The sequence below is a fragment of the Gadus chalcogrammus genome, chromosome 19, assembly GCF_026213295.1.
Source record: "Gadus chalcogrammus isolate NIFS_2021 chromosome 19, NIFS_Gcha_1.0, whole genome shotgun sequence".
Taxonomy (NCBI): Eukaryota; Metazoa; Chordata; class Actinopteri; order Gadiformes; family Gadidae; genus Gadus; species Gadus chalcogrammus.
In genome coordinates, this window is record NC_079430.1 from 7,637,106 (window position 1) to 7,659,605 (window position 22,500).

Here is a 22,500-nt window from a genome sequence, read left to right on the forward strand (position 1 = left end):
AGAGAGCGAGAGAGAGAGAGAGAGAGAGAGAGAGAGACGAGAGAGAAGAGAGAGAGAGAGAGAGAGAAGAGAGGAGAGAGAGAGAGAGAGAGAGAGAGAGAGGCTAGGACGAGGAGAGAGAGAGAGAGCAGAGAGAGAGAGAGAGAGGCAGAGAGCGAGAGGCAGAGAGAGAGAGGCAGAGAGAGAGAGGCAGAGAGAGAGGCAGAGAGAGAGGCAGAGAGAGAGAGAGAGAGCGAGCGAGCAGTGGACAGTATTATGCCATACACTCATTACATTTTATTCAAATTGCGTCGTCAAAGTTCCTCCACTTGTTTGGTATATGAGTTTATGTTAAAATCTCTTATAGTGGAATTTCAGTGCAACCATGCGGTATCCTTCAATTAGTCTAACAAGTTAGGTCCATTTTATTTGATTGGCTCTTAATCACTGTTAGTCTGAAAGGGCTTTACAGGCCATCATGTACATTTATGACAACCCCAAACCCTTGCCCCCCAAAGGGCAGTAAAAAAAGGATTGAGATTTTTCATTATGCTACAACTACTACGATGACATTTCATTTATTTAGCGGTGCATTCAACCATGGAGATGAAAGACAAAAAGCGCAAGAGTCATGGGACAACATAAAATTCATCAGATAACCTTTAAGTCCTGCCTTATACGAACGAGAGATGGATGCTTGTCGTTATGCAACATCACGTCCCAATTTAAGTTGTACTATACTGCCCTGGTGCAACTAATACCGTTGACATATTTTTTGGTAAATGTACAATGCAAATGGGAGTTTTGGTACAGGATACCCTCAGGTAACTGTCCCACATCCTTCTTCTCTTTGAAACCAGGACATTATTCCTGCTGCACTAAAAGTAAAAGAAATCCTGCCCTGAAACATTTGTCTTCCGAGCATAAAATGAACTTCTCATTTGAGTACGCCTCACCGCGGAGAGGTCCAGTAAAACTCATAGACTAATAGAGTATTACATTCATGGCGGGGAAAAAGGCCATTACCTTAAAAATAGATAACAATTACCTGTAATCCCCATTATGATATTTGATGAGCGTAACGCAACATTGGACTTTAAAAATAGCCAATGGGAAAGGTTTATCGGGCAAAAAAATTATTCTCTATATTCTACGTTTTTCGGGGTCACATTCCAGCTTAGAAGCGAGCAATGAGGTGGATAACCAGTTTCCCGACATAAAGCGCTAATTTTCTCCCACAATTCGCGAACTTTGAAATAGCTTCATTGTCATCATGCGGCCGTGCAGTGATTGTCTGCTGTGTGGACCCAATTTCAATAACACCTCTCGTGATTGGCTCACGTGATCACTCACCCAGCTAAAGACTTTCTATTCTTACAACCCCACCCTTCCCAGTTCCCCCCTCACTCTTCCATTCAAACACTGAATCATGAATTATTTTGTGTGTATTTCCATGGACACCAGTTACACTGTTTATACATACACATATACTGTTCATATATATATATATACTCTTTGATAAAATACAGAATCTAGGTGAGCGCAAGGCTGTGCGTCTGCTGATTGTTGTTGTTTTTTGGCCTCACAACAGGCCAGTTTGTTTTGGATTACTTCCATTATTAATTATGAATTGCTCAACATCTGTGAGCGCATCAGACACACGCGCGCACACACACACACACGCACACGCACACGCGCACACGCGCGTGTGCAAAAGCACCCCCGTCTGCAGTAAAACTAATCCTCTAGTGGACTAATCAGGCACACCGTGTTCTGTACTTCAAAAGTGATTTCTGTTTTTTTCTGGCCATGCAATCACCGGGGCTCAGACAGTGCCTCATCAGCAGCACAGCCTGTGTTATTGTATCAGGTTTTAATGTGCACAAAAAACTATGACGAAATAGAAAACACATCTCTTGTTACTATAAACTTTATAGATTGTATAGAGTGTGTTTATACTCATATATGTCTTGGAATTGGACAGATATAATATTGTATATAATAATACATTTGTAATTCCGGTTCAATGCTAATTTCATTGGCTTTGTATCTGTTCTCTGTCGAGTGAAAAAGTAGAATCTAAACTTATCTACTATACAATAGAAGTAGTAGTGGGCCAAAGAAATGGTATTGGATCCAAGATCATTGACTCTTGTTCAAGCTATCGGAGTTGTCCACCAGTCATGTTGCAAATCATGTTGTCCACCAGTAGACCTTTGTTCTATCTTCCATCACACAAATAAAGGCAGGTGTACATTGACCATACGTAGATGGTTGTTTATGTGTATGAATTGAAAACCAGGTATAAGGAATTGCATATTTGGACAACAATGAACTCATCTCTTTCTCCCATGTCTTTCTCCTTCTGACAGATCTTCCATATGACCTATGACCTTGCCAGTGCGGTGGTGAGAATATTCAACCTGATCGGCATGATGTTGCTGCTGTGCCACTGGGACGGCTGCCTCCAGTTCCTGGTGCCTCTGCTACAAGACTTCCCTCCGGACTGCTGGGTATCCCTAAACGGTATGGTTGTAAGTATTGCCATTTTTTACCTTCTTCTTGGTGTTCTTCTGTGGTGCTGTGATGTGTTGGTGGTGGTGTGTGTCCTACGCGGAGCAAAGTCAGTCACCGGTAGAGTTGATGAAAACATTGTCGATTGTGAAGGTCTTTTTTCCATCATGGGGGTTGTTATCGTGTGTCTATTATAGAGAAGGCATTGGTTGTTAGCACAATCGTTCAATGGTATGGATTGTGTTTTTCCTGAGATGCATTAGAATCATCATAAGGGTCCCATTAGATGAATATAGAACCGGAACGATCAGGACTTCTTACACTTCTAGTACATTGTGGGTTACAAATATCCCAGCCGTTCGAGTTCTCGGTTGAGGTTAATCTTGGTCGTCCTCCCCCATACGTATCTATGCTGTTCTGAGAAAGGGGGTCAAATGGCTGTGAGACAGGGATAGTGGTGGAGATAGTGCCGGGCTGCAGATAAGATCCCTGGGTAGCTTCTGCTGTCTGTCCCTGACCCAGAACCACCACTATATGTCGGGTCACAGTCTGGACATAACAGCCAAACTGTGTCAGCCGTCGATGGACAAATCAGCCCATCATTGCCTTTACCAAGGGTTTGTTGTTATTGGCTGTTTGCAGCTGGCTTTGAGGCAGCTATATATTTCCTTTATTTAGAAATGTTCATATAGTTTGTTCCTTTGCGCTTCAGTCCATTTATTCTTGGTGAGGAAGTTCTGCAGAGCGCCCATATCGTTCAGCCTTCCAGCATCTATAAGGCTTGGCCCGGAGCCGTATCCTTTTATCCGATGTAAATAGAGATGATAATTGGCAGTGAAGCGAATATATTAATTCTCCTTTCCTGGCGAGATCACCAATGCAGTGAATTGAAATATTGAAGAGGCATGCGTATAAAATATGCTGATTAAAACAGCCTCCTGAAAATGTTTATACTATGTATGAAATAGAACAGAGTGATCTGTTGTACTCTATGGAATATAGTATCAAAGTGTTGTATACTGACTATAGATACACTGGAATACATTAAAGGACTACTTTTCAACCGGGACCCCATTCTCGGGTCACTTTGGGGGTAAGGGACAAATGGGGACCACAATTTTTCAAATTGGTCCAGTATTATGCAAGAAGGCTGCAGCCGTAATCCGTGAAAACAGGTTGCAATGTAATCCTTTGGGGCAATAGCACCCCGTCAATGTACGTCCTCTAAAAGTGCTTGTTTTGCCAGTGACAGCCTCAGATTATATTTAAACATAATGGAACTGATACCATTTAGTCCCTTACAACCAAAGGATTGGAAAATGGGGCCCAGTTGAAAAATAGTGATGTTCTCCTTTGAATATGTATTGAGGATGCAATTTATGTGTGTTATTATTTGTTTGCTGTAGCGATAGCGGTAACAGTTGGTACAGTATCAGTTACTGTACATAGCATGGTTCTGTGTGATGCCCTGCTGTTCTCCCTCTCGCTCTCTCTCTCTCTTGCTCTCTACTATCCTCCACTATCATCACTCGTTCTCTCTCTCTCTCTCTCTCTCTCTCTCTCTCTCTCTCTCTCTCTCTCTCTCTCTCTCTCTCTCTCTCTCTCTCTCTCTCCCCTATCCTCCACTATCATCTCTCTCTCTCTGTGTTCATGTGAACTCTAAATGATCTAAAGTGCAACGCCCAGCTCAGCCGAGCAATCTCCCCTCCACTAACACTCACACAGCATCCCTTAAGATGCACACAAAAAAACTGCATGATTTATTTATGTGTGTGTGATGCAATTTTCATTATTAGGGTATATTATCATAACTCTCCACTGCAGGCACACCGGACGATGGCGTGCCTGTGCTCTGATGTCCTTAAAAAAGATTCCCTGGCGTCAATGGTCTGTTTAACTGTCTCAACCTGGCCTTTCCTCTCATCTTCAGCCCCCTGGGTTTGAGCAACACAGCACTTTGGTCTTTGTGATAAGACATTTTGTAAAGTGCTTGCATAGTGATTCACTGTTATGTTGTCCACAAACTCACACATTAATACCAAAAGACTTAAAAGATAAAAAAAAGTGTTACATTACTTAATGGCAGGTGCGCTCTTGCTAAATGTTCTAATCTTTTGGTAACAGATATTTTAGTGAAGACAGGAGAGACTATTAAACTGGTTTCACCACCCAGACCGGTATTGTCCTTTAGCCAAACAGGAACCAGCAAGGACCTCACCATACGATATTAAAAATGTATTTGCGATTCTGTTAAGATCGCAATTCTATAATTATTGCGATATGATATTGATTCGTTTTCTTGGGGGGCGATTCTGTATTTTATATCACATTCGCGTTAAAAATGGCTGCAGGTCCGTGGTCATTGTGTTTTAAACAATACACCACTATATCGCCCTCTGTAGGATCTTACCGTTCATCTGCTTCCACTAAGATTATATTGCAAAGAAATCCCGATTCTCACATGAATCAACTCCCAGATCCCCGCTGTGCATCCTTACCCTCCCCTCCTACCCTGCTGTGTCTGTTTATCTCAACCACGGCTTAGTCTCTCAGTGCTGCCTTGGCCTCTTCTTCCATGGCTTCCCCGTTCTAAACTGTGGGAGTTATCTAGTTATCAACATGTACAGTGAGACATAAGTGCAGCACACTTAACATGGACTCTTGTGTTCAAATTGAGACACATTGGATTCAGATGCATGCTATTCAGGAGCTTGCAGGAGGTATGGCACGTCAGTAGAGCTGGTCGCTGAAATCGGGGAATCGAACATGGTACCGTTCAGACAGAGGGGAGTGCGACGCCCTGTCCAACACACGATCCTTCCCCTCACTTAACCTATTTCCTACCCTCTATTGGATCTTTATTTCTTCTTCCAAAACCGTCTCCTGGCTGCTTTCTCATCTCACCTTCTACCATTTTCTTCTTGTATTCCCTGAAAATTTTCACACAGCCTTTCCCTCCATCTTTCCCTATGTTCTGTGCGCCACCAAAACCTCAAACACACATTTCATCATCAGAGGATGACAGAAGTACCCCTGGATGCTAGACAGTTCATTATTAATCTCACCCTCCGCCTTGTCAATGGACTGACAATCAACCAGCACATGTAAGCTCTCTCTCTCCCTCTCTCTCTCTCTCTCTCTCTCTCTCTCTCTCTCGCTCTCGCTCTCTCTCTTACTCTACCTATGTGTGTCTCTCTCTCTTCTTGCGTGTGTTTCTCTCTCTATCAGTGGAAGTGTGTGTCCCTCTTAATTTATGTATCTCTTCTTTCTCACTCTATTTCTCTCTCTTTCTATCTCTCCATTTCTCTCTACCTGTCTCTCTCTCTCCTCCTCATCACTCTCTCTCTCTCTCTCTCTCTCTCTCTCTCTCTCTCTCTCTCTCTCTCTCTCTAGCGCTCACCCTTGCTCTCTCTTTGAAGACGTTTCATTCCACATGGGCAGAGAGGTAATTCCTTTGCTCATATAGATTGCATCGCCACAGGGTTCTTTATTTTATTATTTGACTGTTGCATTGCTCACTCCTTCCTTCTGCCGTGAGAGAGAGAGAGACATTGAGTCAGAGAGACAGAGAGACGGAGAGAGAGCCAAAGAGCCAGAGAAAGAGACAAGAGAGAGAGGGAGACAGAGGGAAGGAGAGAGAGACAAAGAGAGAGAGACAAAGAGAGAGAGAGAGGGAGAGGGAGAGGGAGAGGGAGAGGGAGAGAGAGAGAGAGAGAGAGAGAGAGAGAGTTATGCAGATATTGCTGAGAGGTGAGGGGCCCGGCACATAGTTCTTATCTATTTGACTAATGGCAAGGAGAGTGTCTTTGTCCTTGTTGGAAGTGCATATACTACAGCCTAATCAACAGAGCAGATTATGCCCACTGTAGCAGAGCCGGCTGGCGAGAGAGAGAGACAGAGTTTCTGGGTGATGGGTTTGTTTGAATTGTGTAGGGCTAACATAGTATGCATTAAAGTGTTAGTGTGCGATTACAGTGCAGGACACGTGTGGGATGCATGTGTTGAATGCATGTGTTGAGTGTTTGAGAGGAGCAGGGGTCTGCGTTTGTGATTGTGTGTACGAGTGCAGATGGACATGTATGGGTTTGTGTGTGTGTGTGAGTCTGTGTGTGCGTGTATGGGGTGTGTGCTTGTGTGCAAGTGTTTGAGTGGTTGGAAACGTTGATACATTCTGGCCTGGCCGTATGTGAGTCAACACTCATGGTTGTGTGTATGTGTTTGTGTGTATATGTGTGTGTGTGTGTGTGTGTGTGTGTGTGTGTGTGTGTGTGTGTGTGTGTGTGTGTGTGTGTGGTGTGTGTGTGTGTGTGTGTGTGTGTGTGTGTGTGTGTGTGGACACGTTCTAGAGGTGGTCATTCTAGTGGCGTTGCTCAGCCTCATGAGATCCCTGAGGAACAGAAACCGAATCAGTGCATTTCCCCTGGGAATTGAAAGGTATACATTATACATTATACAATATACTAGCACAACTGGTTCTGTGAAACCTTCCTGTTTTGCCATTTTTCACAGCGAGCAATTCAAATACAACCAACCCATTGTGTACAACTTTATCTCCATGAACCAGGTATGAAATACCCGGTAAAATGGCTTATGTGTAATTTGGAGGAAGTGCTTTATTTTTGTTTTACTGTGTGTGGTGAAACACAGCGAATCATTATGGGTCTCTGTGGACCCGGGCGTCTGTGGAAGTGCTCAAGGAGGGCGGGGTATACAGAGTGCCGCAGCCATCCAGCCCTCCTTGCCAACCCCTAAGTATAGCTTCAGCGACCTAGGCTGAACGGCTGCAGTCCTTTGGCTGAACTGCTCTGGTTCTCCCATCTGAACACACACTTCTTGTTTGTGGGGGCTTTGTGGGGACGTGCCGCTCGCACAAAGATATGTCATTGTGACATGTGATTTATTACGCTAATGATCAGATGCCCCATGGGACTCATTTTCCCTACACACTACGCCATCATGCTTCTGCAACCAAACCACAAAAAAATGCTTTTTTTGTGGTTTGGTTGCAGTATTAGTGCTGCTGCTTAGGGGTGGGTTAATGCAATGGATTAATGTGAGTAACGGATTGTTTGATAGTCCTCAAGAATTATTATGCCAGAAACGTCAATGTGATCTAATTGGAAACATATTAATGGTACCATCCTGTAGAGGGCGCTATAGTTTAAATACCTTGTTAATTGATTCGCTTCAACGATGTGGTGTTCTCTTCGGCCACAGCGGTGGAACCTGCCGAACCTGAACCCCAACGTTTGACCCATAGGCCAAAACACAATTAAGCTAAAATCTCAGCAAAATGTTCAATATTGTTTTGTAATGACTGAATCGTATTATTTACAGATTTCGGCATGCATATCCTATCAGCACAAAGAATAAACTGTTGTATCGTATGGTGAGGACCCTACTGTTTCCTTTCCCTACAGCTGCTTCTAAGGACTAGAACTAAAAACACTCAACCTCCAAGGGGGTTGCCCTGTCGTGGTGTTCCTTCACTGCGTCTCATTCAATCATAAGGGTATCTCCTCTGTCCCCCCAGTTCCATTACCTCCTATTGATTTGCCACTTTGTTCCTCAACTGTCGCCGGTGTTCTTGTGTACTCTCGGCACAAACCGCCATTCATTACCGGCGCTCTTGTTGCCCCCGTAACTGCGCCGTGATTGGCTGATATTGTTTGATGGAGAGGGTTTGATGAACCCGGTAAGCCTGAAGGTCCCGGCGCTGCCCTCGCTGTGTCGTGCGGCGGCGGTCGTGTCCTTTGTGAGCCCGAGTGTCACAGTGTGAACAGCTTGTGGTGGGATTACGTAATTGATGAATAAAAGATGGCGCATTCCCCCCTTTTTCTGCAAGGGACAGCTTGCGGGATATTTGGAATTAGCGCACTTATGTAATTAATCATGCTTTGTTAATGTTAAATAAAAGGATATACAAAATAAGGCAAACAGGCGAAAAAGAGGAATATATAATTCATGTGGAATATCCCATTCATATTGAACAGATTTGGGATGTTAGCTTTATCTTATTTACAAATTAACACACAGGCACGGCAACATTGGATATGTTTTTTTTTGTAGTGAAATGGAGAAAAACATGAGGCAGGTCTTTGTCTGGGCTACCTACAGGGATGAACTGTGTTCTCCCTGTGACTTCATTCCTCTTTCATGTCTTATTTACGATTCGGGGTGACAACAAGGTTTGCCGTAGGGAAAAAGGGGGAAAAACAAGTTTCCTCTACGCTTTTACCGAGTCTACTAAAGGAGTCAGCAACTCAGCGGTGACGTCAGCAGAGGAGCAGAGCAGGTCCATCTCGGTCGCCGTGACGTGGGGTTGCACTGCTTCCAGGGCGTGCCATCTGAGGTGCTTCAGCACTTAGGCACTCTAGACGCTATCTTTAAGGGGCATGGCGGGCCGTGTGTTTCACCACATCTTATGTGCTGGCTACTGTACTCACTGGTAAACATAGTCGAGGATCAGGAATGTGATCACAGAACGCTTTGCTATTATTTATGCGGTGTTAAGAATGATGAATTGAGTCCAACTTATCAACCGATTGATTTAAATTGGTTATCAAATTGAAGTGCACATGCACAGATTCCCATACATATGTATGACCGTTTTCATGCTGCCTGACTTGCTGACTGACTGCAGCACTTGTTTATCAATTTAAGAAATGGAGCATAAATTAAAAGGCAAATACGTGATGATGTGCGATGTGTGATGTCGCGCCTCATTTAGCAGTAAGTGAATGTGGATCTGAATGTGACGTTCCCATGCGTCCACGGTGGATCTTAGTCAAACACTGGGGCTTATCAGCCCAGGGAAGATGCACATCCCTGTCCCTTCTGCCTCTCTCTCTCCTGTGGATGGATGCACAAGACATTACAATGTAGGGATGTCTATTGTCTTGCCGTCTAAATGTTATGCATGGAATCGTTTTTTGTAATAGCTGCTGCAGACCTCCGTTGTTTTGTGCCCCTGGGGGGGAACTAAATTCACCACGCTGCGAAAGCGCAGTGAAAAGGAAAAAAACAGAACTGTGAATACTTGAAATGCCTCGGAAGAGGAAGGAAGGAGAAGGGGGGGGGGGGGGGGAGAGAGAGGAGAGAGAGAGAGAGAGGGAGGGGAGAGGGAGAGGGAGAGGGAGAGAGAGAGAGAGAGAGAGAGAGAACGGAAATGATAGTTAGAATGATAGTGATAGAGAGACCACGAAGGGATTGAGAAAAGGAGAGAGAGTATGAGAGACATTGAGAAAAGAGAGAGACTGAGAGAGAGCGAGAGAGAGACCATGAGAGTGCATGAGAGAGCATGAGAGAAAGACAGAGAGCGAGAGAGAGAATAAGAAAGTGAGACTGCACTATGTAGCATATGAGAGAGAGAGACCATGAGAGATCATGGGAGAAAGAGAGCGAAGGGGGGGACGGAGATGGAGAGTTGAACCACCCAGCGTGAGCATCGGTCTCTGGGGCATGGAGGGTATGCTGGCCCACGGTCCAGTGGAGCTCCAGTGATCCATCAAACTACAGCCTGCTGGAGTGGCTTCCTCCTCTCCCATGCCTCGCAGTGATGGTCTCCAACCTCTCGCTCTCTCTCTCTCTCTCTCTCTCTCTCATGCTCTCTCTCTCTCTTCTTCTCTCTCCTCTTCTCTCCTCTCTCTCTCTCTCTCTCTCTCTTCTTTCTTTTCTTTTTTTCCCTCTCTCTCATGCTCTCTCTCTCTCTCTCTCTCTCTCTCTCTCGCTCCCTCTCTCTCGCTCCCTCTCTCTCTCATGCTCTCTCTCTTCTGCTCTCTCTCTTTCATGCTCTCTCTTGCGTGCTCTCTCTCTCTCTCTCTCTCTCTCTCTCTCTCTCTCTCTCTCTCTCTCTCTCTCTCTCTCTCTCTCTCTCTCTCTCTCTCTCTCTCTCTCTCTCTCTCTCTCTCTCTCTCTCTCTCTCTCTCCCTCCCTCCCTCTTAAGGGCTCTGTCAGCATTGAGTTCTCCTCTAACATGGTCCAAACTGGGTGTTTTCACTGATCTCTGGGTCTGGGAGAAGACTCATCTGTTTTGCCTTGGAGTCCTGTCGTTCCAGGCGGGTTAATGTCTTGTTAAGTGATTTTGTAGCAACAAAAATAAAAGTCATTCTGCATGGAAATGTTAATTATTGTGTTGTTGGTGTGTTGAAATTAGTGCATTATTGTTGCAAGATAATTGTGCCATTGAAGGAATAGTTAAAGGTCTCTCCCTCTCTCCCCCTCCCTCTCTCCCCTCTCTCTCTCCCTCTCTCCCCCTCTCTCTCTCCTCCCTCTCTCCTCCCTCCCTCTCCCCTCTCTCCCTCTCTCCCCCTCTCTCTCCCTCTCCCTCTCTCTCTCCCCCTCCCTCTCTCCCCTCTCTCCCCTCCCCTCTCTCTCCTCCCTCTCTCTCTCTCTCTCTCTCTCTCTCTCTCTCTCTCTCTCTCTCTCCCCCTCTCTCTTTTCCTCCCTCCCTCTCTCTTTCTCTCTCCCCCTCTCTCTCCCTCCGTCTCTCACTCTCTCTCCCTGTATCCCTCTCCCTCCCCTCAGAACGACTCGTGGGGCAAGCAGTACTCGTACGCCCTCTTCAAGGCCATGAGCCACATGCTGTGCATCGGCTACGGCGCCCGGGCGCCCGTCAGCATGTCGGACCTGTGGATCACCATGCTCAGCATGATCGTGGGCGCCACCTGCTACGCCATGTTCGTGGGCCACGCCACCGCCCTCATCCAGTCGCTGGACTCCTCGCGCCGGCAGTACCAGGAGAAGGTGGGTCCCCAGGGGGAGGGTGGAGAGCGCACACACGCAGGCACACATTATTGCATGGCGCAACAGGAAGTACCCCCATACATATGCACACGCACGCAAAGGCACGCAGGCACATACATATACATACGTACATATCCACGTACATGTACACTGTCACGTACACATACACATAGATGTACATATACACGTACACAAACACGTACACACACACATATAAATACACATACACATACACGTACACACACACACGGACACACACACAAACAGTACATAATTACAAACACACACACATAATGGCATCACACAATCAACAGGAAATACCCCCTTAGGTCCCTTTTTTTTTTACATTTTATTATCCCCACAATGTCTCTCTCAGAAATCTTTTATCGCTTATGTTCAAGCAACGGTAAACTGTTACATATTTTGATTGGCCAGAGACAATCACTATGATTATCAAAGCCAACCGAGCAGTCCATTTCCCCCTCAGCCATTAAAGTCCAATATCGGAGCTGGTGGCCGGAGATTAAGCTCTCTGCCCCAGCCTCTGTCACGGAGGGTCCTCTGGTCACAGGGGATGACAGCAGCCTGCAGCCCTCCGGACCAGGGTTAAGAAAGAGGATTTCCAGCCCACCAGATAGACCAGGGGAGGCCAGCGGTGGGGGGCTACCACACACACCGTTTTAGGAGGCTGTCTAGGCACCTTACTTCTGTCTGATTTGATCCCCTGTTACATGTATATCTATATATCTATATATCTATATATAGATATATAGATATATATATATATGTTGTTTTGTAAGGGAGTGATTGTCTGGCTCTAATGCCATCTAACACCTCTTCATCTCCGCTCTGTCTGGTTCATACCGCCAACCACCGCTGTGTTTATATCGTTCACCACCACTTAGTTTATAAACTCACCATCGTTATGTTAATAATGCTCACCACCGTTGTGTTAATAATGCTCACTTACGTTAATAATGCCCACCAGATAATGCTCACCGCCGTTATGTTACAAAAGCTCACTTATGTTAATAATCCTCACCGCCGTTATGTTAATAATAGTCACCACTGTTGTTAATCACGCTCACCACCGTAAAGTTAATAATGCTCATCCCTGTTATATTAAAACTGCTCACCACTGTTATGCTAATAACTCTCACCACTGTTATGTTGATAATGCTCACCGGCGTTATGTTAATGCTCACCAGCATTATGTTAATAATGCTCACAATCGTCATAATGTTAAAAATGCTCACCACCATTATGTTAATAAAACTCACCACTGTAATATTAATAATACTCACCACCGCTATGTTTATGTTTACCGTTCACTCGCTCTGTGGTTAAACCTTTCCCCAGCATTATGCTCCTACCGTTCATCCCCGTTGTGTTTATACCGATCGGGTGCAAGGCATTCTAATCAACTCTTACTTAAAAAAAATAAAAAAAAAATAAACAACATTGTTGTTATTGAAATGAAGTGCTGACCTTTACGGGAAACAACCGACTGTAGGTTAGTGGAAGGTGAGCCGGACCACGTCGCCCCTGTGTATCAACACAGTCGCCATCTGTTTGGTTGTATTAGCTCTGCAGCACAACACACACTCACACCGACAGACACACACACACACATACATGCATGACACACGCACACACACACACACACACACATATGTATGCACGTACGCCCGGACACACACACACACACAGACACACACACACACACACACACACAGACACACACACACACACATGTGCACGCACGTAAGCACACACACAGACATGCATGACACATGCACACACACACACACACACACACACACACACACACACACATATGCACGTACGTATTTACAGACACATGCACTGTCACTTTCCCACATTTAAACACACACAGACACATGTACACACACACACACACACACACACACACACACACACACACACAACACACACACCACACACACACACACACACACACACACACACACACACACACAGATGCATTATTCATTTGGCAACACTCAATGGAGTAATTACTTATTGGAAGACGGAAATTAGGTAAAAAATAAATCAATCACTTTCGTTGTGTGTGAAAGTCAATATCACAGGGGTTTCACAACGGCGACTTACAAAGTTAATAGGATATATGCACATCTGTCCATGCTGACGTAGATGGGCTCCGGACAGACACACACACTGTGGACACACTACACACAAACCTACACACAAACACACAAACTATGAACACGCTTTAAACATACACGCACGCACAAACACACATACACGTAACAGGGTTTGGCGGAATTACAAAGTGCACGCACACACATACACATGTGTGCACGCACACACACGCATTGCCACACAAGCACACAAACCCACAGCGCTGTGTGGAAATGCAAAGCACACATCCATTACACGGTAGCCGATAGCTAGGAAAGCATGTTTTATGTTTCATCATGGAGGACACAGCCGGGTCACCTTGACCGAGCCTCCTCTGAACACAAGACCAATACAATCAGGCCATTTATTCATTCCCAAACTGCATCTAAGCGCTATCATGCTCAGATTCCTCTATGATGTGCTCTGACCTTGCCAGTCTGTCCCCAAGTCCATGCGGTAAAGGGCGAGGTTTTAATGTCGTTCAGCATGGCCATCAGAGGCCTTTCTCTTTCAGCGTGTTTTTCTTTTAGTAATGTGTAAGAATTGTGGTGAGTTCCCATTAGGTCTTCAGCATAGAAGATCACGTGAATGTATAATTAATTAACTATCCACATGAATGGGAAGAAATACTGCTGTAGATATCCATAATTGCATTATAATTAAAAGGTAGTGAAATATGCTGGTAACCTGGTTACTACTACTACTACTGATCAGTTGGCTCCAGAGACCAACCAATGAGTCATTCAAAAACTCCCATTGATGGCCAGGAATTATCATTGGCCATTAATATTGATGTTGGAATTGTTTATGTTGAAATTGTTGTTTGTATTTCAAATTGCATGCACATAGTGACCTTTTGGTGCTGATTTACACGCTGGAATGTTAAAGATCAACATTTACTTTTAGTCAGTCACTATTTGCCAAAGCCACAAGTGAAACTGAGGAAAGTAAAAGCATACAATCAAAATAGGAGTGACAACTAAAAAGAATAGCTATCGGTACGCAACGCAATGGTGAAAGAAGTTGCTAACAGAAGGCACATCCTGAATTCAACACGAGATCCAAAACGTCCGCCTAGTCCGTCTACGAGACGATTCATCGTCCGTCCTGTCTGACGTCGTGGACCACTGTCCTCCTCCCCTAACCCCAACATGCGGGTTTAATCCACACACCTCAGACCCGTCACTTTGTTGAGCTGTCAGCCCGGCATGCAGGCGGCATCCCAGACAGCCAGACACCTGCTGTGTGCTCGGCTGCTAAAGCGGCTAACGATTGGGGTTAGCAGGCGGAGTCTGCCAGCAAGGGGGATGGAGCCCGGAGTGAGAGGCTCAGGGTCCTCAGCTGCTGATGGATTCATCCATGGCAGCCGCAGTGAGCGGGGAGACGGGGCAGGGCTTGTTATTCTGGAGAGGAGAGATCCGAGACAGGTAATCTTTACCCAATGGGTGGGGGAAGGCCTATGCCGCAAACAATGGGGGAGAAAGAAGGAGAGAGAGGGGGGAGTCGATGAGATAAGGTGGAGGTGTACTGAGATTCGACGGAGGAAAATGATAAAAGAAACAACGCAATTAGTTATCAAGAGAGAATCCGATTTTCACCCAGGGGCTCTTCGTTTGTGTCGTTGCGATCCGATGGCAGCTTTCAGAAATGGCTTGTTCAAGGTGTTTCATCTCAAAGCATCGTCAGAGTGCTTTCATAGGGAAACAAAGGAAGAGAGTGGTCGACCTATCGAAAGAGAGGTGGGGTTCAGGGGAAGGCTTCCTGCGTAATCTGCTGGCACCCTCTGTGCCCAGGTGGCTGCTGGGTAACTCTGGAAGGGGATACTGCTGAATGCCAACAGTCGCTGTCAGCGCATTATATCTTATTACATTACATAGGAACACCCTGTGCTCGTTATGTAAGCTAATGCTTTTATTATGGCCGACACAGGACATTAACGTTAAGGAAAACCATCCTAGCAGAATGTATGTTCAGCATTTTCACAGTGTGCTGTTTTCTTCTTATTTTCATGCACCTATAAAATATTTTACTGATTATTTGACAGAAACCCATATTTGGTAGCACTACTCCCTTTGCGTGTGACATTGTGAGGTCACGGTGAGGCGTGGGATAGGTGATATCACTATGACCCTTGGTGCGAGCTGCATACCATGTTAGAATTCACCCACATTGGAGAAAAGACTCACTATCCTATCCATCCAAGGATGAACAAATCGGTTATGTGCACAGACACGTGCTAACAATCCACACACCGCACACCGTATCCTAAAATGCCTCGGATAAAAGCGTCCATCAAACAGCATCTATGGTTGCACACATGTCATCCAAACCCGGTTTTAACCGCGACTACCCTGCACCGCAGACGACAACGCCGTTACCTACCTGCCGGACGCAGCGTGGGTTATATAACGCCTAAACAGCTGTACTCGGCGAGCACGCTCAGCGCTGGCCTCTCCGCCTTGTTAGATCCCGGCTCGGTCGCGCCCGCTGCGCGGTTTCAGCTAATCGGAGCAGCTACCTTGGTTTGACATCGCCCCAAGGCCTGTACTTCCTGTTCCCTCCCGTTCTCTCCCCCACCACCTGACTCTCCCGCATGCACGCCTCTCCCAGCCCTCCCTCGTGCACACACCCTCTCGTGCACACCTTTCACGTGCACACCTTGGCGTGCACAGCCCCGGACGGGCTCCACTTCTGACTCAATGTAAGCCCACAGTGTGTCTCACAGAGACACAGCCATATACTTAAGGAGGGGACGAACGTGTTTCGTGTTTAGGCATTCAGCAGACGCGTTTATTCAAGGTGTGTCTCCCCGATTTAGGGGGTTATATTTTTTAATAAACGTTGTTATACATTTCTACAGGTAGACTGGAGAGATTGGGCTTTGAACTCAGAACCTTTTTTTGTTTGCATGCCTGATTCCCATTAGATCTATTTTTTGTCTTTGGTTTTCTCGATTTGGTGTCGCTCACCATGCTTCCTCTCCTCTCTCGGCAGTACAAACAAGTGGAGCAGTACATGTCCTTCCACAAGCTTCCTGCGGACATGCGCCAGAAGATCCACGACTACTACGAGCATCGGTACCAGGGCAAGATCTTCGACGAGGACAACATCCTCAGTGAACTCAATGACCCGCTCAAAGAGGTGAGGTTAAACGCATGAAAATCTATTCCTGTATGTTTGCTTTCTTCTTTGTACTTTACGTGTACTTATACAGGATTGATGCTCTATTTTGGTATTTGTTGATCCATTTGCTGGAATACGCAAACTAATGTTGACGTTCAAGGTCCCAATTCCTTTTTGAGGGTTTAGGATTAATCTTATGAACAATATGGTACCCACAAAACTGAAAGCATAATGGAAGTTTTATTTTCTTATTTAGCCTCCCGCTGCTCAAGCACAATGTACGCCAGTATATTTCTGTATTGTTGATGCATTCCCTGTGATATATATCACAATGTGGGACATCACAGGTTGAATACCTTTGAACGTCTGCTCCATATTTATTTTTGGAACAATACCGTAAAGTATACACATACACAAACACACACAAAAAAACAGCTTATCCTTTTTACACATGAATCCATTTCCTCTGAGAAGATCAGGGCGGTTTATTTTTTTCGGGGGAAACATCAAACGCACGCGACCTGACGTAGATGTTTTCTTATCCGCCATAAGCTCTCAACATGCTTTACTTCAGCCATGATGGTGGCAGTTACTGCCACTGCCCCGTCATCCTGCCAGGGCCAGACAGGCAACAACAGAGGCATCATGCATGGGCTTCAACAAAGCTATTATTTCTCACATTTCTACATATGGAAGATCAGGTAGTAAACCACTGTCTGTGTTTGTCAAATAAGCAGCTTATTCCTTGACTGCACTGTGGTGAATGAGAGATTATCAGAGATACAGAAAGTTTTCAGCCATTCATGTAGGATGCATTAAAGATGATGATTCACAAGTTACGTGTCACAGGCAAGACATTAAACATCATGTATGTTTGGAGCCAAAGGCTATTTAATTAACCTCAGGGTTTAACCTTCTAAAGCTGTGAGAATCATGACTGCAATGATGCATGCATTAATGTTAGAACTGCAAGAAAAAATGAAGAAAATATCTGGGTTAAAGGGTTACGTAAAATACAAAAGTGTGACTTTGATTCACGGGCTAGCATGTTGGCAAGAATAGACATGCAATGTACTGCTGGGCTCCAGTACTCCTCCACCTCCACTATGCTAATTTCCTGAGAAAGAAACCACATTTTCTTTGGAACGGAAGTGTGGAGGACTATAAGGAGGACTATAAAGAACATAAGAATAGCTTGTTCGCAGACGAGATCACAGCATGGGAGCACGGAGCAGACTCACCGTCTAAAGCTAAAACCAACCGAATGGTTCCCAATCTTCCGGGTGACCACATTGGGGAGGGAGCATGCCTCCTCAGCCCCCCCAAGAGTCCCTCAGACGCTGTTTAACTCTGATTAGGGCTGCCCATGATCAGAGTGTTTCTCCAGTAGTGATGCATCATAACTTGTAATGGGGTGCTCTATGCAACACAAATTTGCCACTATGTGTGTCTTGCTCCCAAGAGTTCTCCCCCACTTCTGACGGCACTCGGGGAAAGCGTTCATGCCGTATAATGAATGTTGCTGCTTGTGCGTGACCGGGCTGACACGGCATTGGCGTTGACTAATACCAGCGTCTCAGGCCAGGGCGTCCATTCAGCCAACAACCCTTCCACAGATTGGCTAGCGCCTTGCTGGTGTCCCCTTGTCATTGGACGAGAGTCATCCTTCACAATACCCAGTGATTGCAAGTGCCTCTCCTCTTGCCGTCTGCACAGCAACAGACAGAGCTCTGTGTGTCCGTGCATGTGAGTGTGTATGCCTGTTTGTCTTTGAGTGTGTGTGTGTGTGTGTGTCTGTGTATGTTTGGGTTTGTGTGGGAATTGTGTACGGGTCTGTGCATGTGTATATGAGTGTGTGTCAGTGTCGTCTGTGTGTGTATGTGTTTGTGTGTGTATGTGTTTCGGTGCATGTGCGTGTGTGTCTGTGTGTGTGTGCGTGTCTGTCTTTCAGTGTGCACAGCGTGTGTCTGTGTGTGTGTGTTTGTGTAAAGAGAAAACCAGCTCCTAATCTGCCGATGTGTGTGTCTGAGTGTCTGAGGGACAGGGACGAGGAGGGGGAGGAAGAGGAGGAGGAGGAGGAGGAAGAGGAGGGGAGCAGGGAAGATGGCTGACGCCCCAGGGCAAGCTCATCAGCCGCAGAAGAGCGTGCCAGGAAGTTTCTCCTCAGGAGTAAATGGAAGTGCATTAGACTTTGGGGGGTATTAAGGGAATGGCTGGAGCCGTATGCGTCCAATTCACTTACGACCTCGCGGGGAGGGAGCCGATAGAGATTACCTTGGGAGAAGGCAGGGGGTCGGCCGCTGGTGATTGCGTGTCACGAACATGTAACTGATGGCGTGTTTCCGTAGTACCGATGTGTTGTCGCCGCTCTGACCTTTTTGAATTCCAGGCAGATGTTTGTCTCCGTCTACTTTTCCTTCAACATTTCCCTTTTCCTTTTCTATTCAGGAAATCGTCAACTTCAACTGCCGTAAGCTGGTGGCCACCATGCCTCTGTTCGCCAACGCCGACCCCAACTTCGTGACGGGCATGCTGAGCAAGCTGAAGTTTGAGGTCTTCCAGCCCAACGACTACATCATCCGCGAGGGCACGGTGGGCAAGAAGATGTACTTCATCCAGCACGGCGTGGCCAGCGTCATCACCAAGTTCAACAAGGAGATGAAGCTTACAGACGGCTCCTACTTCGGGGGTGAGAAGCCCCCCCGCCCCCCCCCCCCCCCCCCCTCCCAAGGGATTTGGATTTGTTTTGCATTTGAGATACAACGACCCTCAGTCCTATTTATTAGAGTGTCTTTATGACATGATGATGCATTTTCAGATGCATTTTCCTTATAGCCTTAGCAACAATCAGATCTATGTATTTATAAAGGCACAGAATGGTCCACCCTAGTGGTTTAGGGGTGTTTGCCTCCAAGCTGAAACCCCGTTGTCCGCACTGAGCCGGATGCCCCTGACTCCTAGCTGCTCATTAATGACGCAGACAAAATTCAATTTATGTAGCGTTGGCTGAAAGTGTTCTAGGAAAACATTCTAGGGATAATGCATTCATGGTTCATGTTCGGGTTTAACCTACTTTTAAAAACATGATGTCACTTGAACTTGCAAATACATGACTTACGTATTCCTGTTTATGCACCACATAGTTAAGTCCACTTTACTTACAGTAGTTGCACATGCAGTCCCACACACACACAAACACACACACACACACACCACACACACACACACACACACACACACACACACACACACACACACACACACACACACACACACACACACACACACACACACACACACACACACACACACACAGGTTCTATCAAGCATGCCTTGAAACGTAATTAAGTTGTTGGAGCCTGGGGGTCACAGATTGGATGTTCTGTTTGAAGTTGGGTTATTTTCCATGTTGAGGAGTCTCATTAGGTGGGGTTTGGATGGAAGTGTGTGTGTGTGTGTGTGTGTGTGTGTGTGTGTGTGTGTGTGTGTGTGTGTGGGTGTGGGTGTAGTTATGTAACCCCTCATCTGGCCGGTGAAGCTGGCCAAGGAGTGGATCAGGCATCCCTTAGGCTGAAGGGGTTGTAACCCCCATCTATCTGTTTTCATTCCTCTCTCCCTCTCCCTCTCCCTCTCCCTCTCCCTCCCTCTTCCTGTCTGATTACTGGGATTGAACCGGTCTGGACTATAAAGCCACATGCAATCATATTTGACATGATAAGCAAAATTTTCCGGCCTTATATCATTGCTATTATTAGTCCTTAGCATTCAGTGTTCATCTCTCTTTAAGTGTCTGCGTGCTCCCCAGGCAAACCATCGAACACGTCATAGATGAAAGGTCAATGCGGACTCACTGTTTACTCCGACACTATAATGGTCCCCATAGGGACATGTGTGCATGTCTGTTGGATGTCTACATCCTGTTTTAGATGCGCTGGTATATTTCATTCCATGGCTTCGACTCTACTGTGAAAATAGATGCGAGGCTTCTCAGAATATCTACAGCGTGCTATTTGATCGCTGCGTTTGCCACATACAGTCATCACTCAGAGCAATTCAGCGAATCAAGAGTGACGCAATCATTTTATATTCATTTACATCGTTCAAATTCACATTCATCGTTCTACTAATTGCTGTAAACAAATACTTAAAAAGTGTGAAATGGTTTAAGTGACTCGTGAATGGGTGTTTTTTATTGTCAAGAAATGGTGTAGTTCAGATCTTTTAGTGGAGTCAAACGCTGGAGAAAAACAACAACATAGAGCCGGTTTAAATTGAAATCACAAATAAGAATGTGTCCCATATGTGGCTTAACGTGTGCATTGGAACACATAATTCACTTGGAGAATGCTGACGCTAGCCTGTGGGAGACAGGGGGAGGGTCATTATGGCTGACAGCCAATAGATCCTCGTGAAATGGCAGAAACCATTTTAAAAACATTGGCCGAAAGGCTTTTGCAAACAGAGTGTAATGGCAGCCAACTTGAGTGTATTTATCATATTCTTTCCGACAATGGGAATTGCAGCCCCCTAAGGACAGCTAAACTCACTGTTTCCTTCCAACAATACCAAATTCATCATGGCAAGCCAAGGCAGACTGAACGTCGCTGGGCCCATAGCGATTAACTAGCCTGTCAGGGCTGGCAATAGAGGCGGACATGCTACAGCTATTCCCCCCTCGCTTGACTCGGGACTTAAACTTAAACTTCCAGGCCTTGCCGGTTCAATGTGACGGTCATTTATCTTAAGGTATTCCTAGTGCCGTGTTTCAAGAGCTCTACTCCGTTCCCGTTCAGTTCGATTTACAAAAGCGCTTAAGCAATAGATTTTTTCTGAAGGATCACTAATGAAACATGGTGAACACATTGAGTATAAGTCTCGCTCTGATAGAATACAATCAGCTTTTAGCCCTTAAACCAATACAAATCTACGAGACGGTACAACCAACTGCTCCTTTGTAATTTGTGATTCTACTTCCTGTGGGTCGTACCAACCACACCAACTACCAGTCTAGACCACACTGTATAATGTATCGGAATAAACGTCATATTCCTTGGGAGGGGGAACCGTTTGCCCTGACTACGATTACTACTGCTTATATATAGTAATTTATCAGACGCTCTCACCCAAAGAAGCGTTCTGTGCTTATGTCATCAAGGAGTAGGTAGGGATTAGCATCTTGGATGCCCACAGGCAAACGAAAAATGGTGATCAAACCTCTCCGACTGAGTGTACTGTCTACAGCCCCCTAGCCTCTACACTCCCACACTGAAAAGTGAGCGTGTTCCTGTACCATGATCACGTTGCTATGGATAACAAGACTGAGGACGAAGAGCCCAGAGAATGTTTTTTGTGACACTTTCTTTCCCACATCCGTGTGTGGTGGGCTAGAAAATGTAGCATGTTATGTAGCATGATGGTATTCTTGTAGGGAACATGATGTAAGACAAAGGAGGAAGAGAATGGATTTTGTTAGCAAACACTCAAGAGACAAAATTCTGTTCAGCTAACCTAAATTAGCTTGGTTTCCTGAAACTCTTATACAGGATACCCGATTGCATCGATGAATCCATCGCTATCACATCCATTAATGAACACATGAAACACCTGATGTACGCCCGGAGGACGCATGGATTTGTGTTTCAACTGTGGCTTTAGCACTACAAAGCGGCCACAGCAGTGACGCACATCCCAAGACATAAAAGCGCATCGTTCCTCCATGTCTCCGCCGGTGTGCCGCCACCTGTTCTTGCCTTCTGCGCAACTGGCAATTTTGTTTTTCAGGTTCATTTTTTTATTCACTCCCTTTGCCTGAGTAAAGCAAAGTAAAAAAGCCTGAGTTGGAAGCAGCTGGCCAGTGTCACCCATCTACCTCCCACCTATAACTCACGCACGGCCCAGAACCCGGGATTAATCCAGGGTAGGACGGGGAGGGAACAGAGAGGGTGGCGTGAGAGGGAGAGAGAGAGGGGAGAGAGA

The 22,500-nt window shown here is 45.7% G+C and overlaps 1 protein-coding gene across 1 annotated transcript in view; it reads left to right on the forward strand.

Moving 5' to 3' along the window:
* The window catches only part of LOC130372200 (potassium/sodium hyperpolarization-activated cyclic nucleotide-gated channel 1), a 66,357-nt gene that overhangs the window by 32,337 nt on the left and 11,520 nt on the right, over positions 1-22,500 (forward strand). The window contains exons 3-6 of the mRNA XM_056578053.1: positions 2,352-2,513; positions 11,020-11,238; positions 16,396-16,542; positions 18,973-19,213. Of these exons, the coding sequence (XP_056434028.1) occupies positions 2,352-2,513; positions 11,020-11,238; positions 16,396-16,542; positions 18,973-19,213 (769 nt within the window). The remainder of the gene's footprint in view (positions 1-2,351; positions 2,514-11,019; positions 11,239-16,395; positions 16,543-18,972; positions 19,214-22,500) is intronic.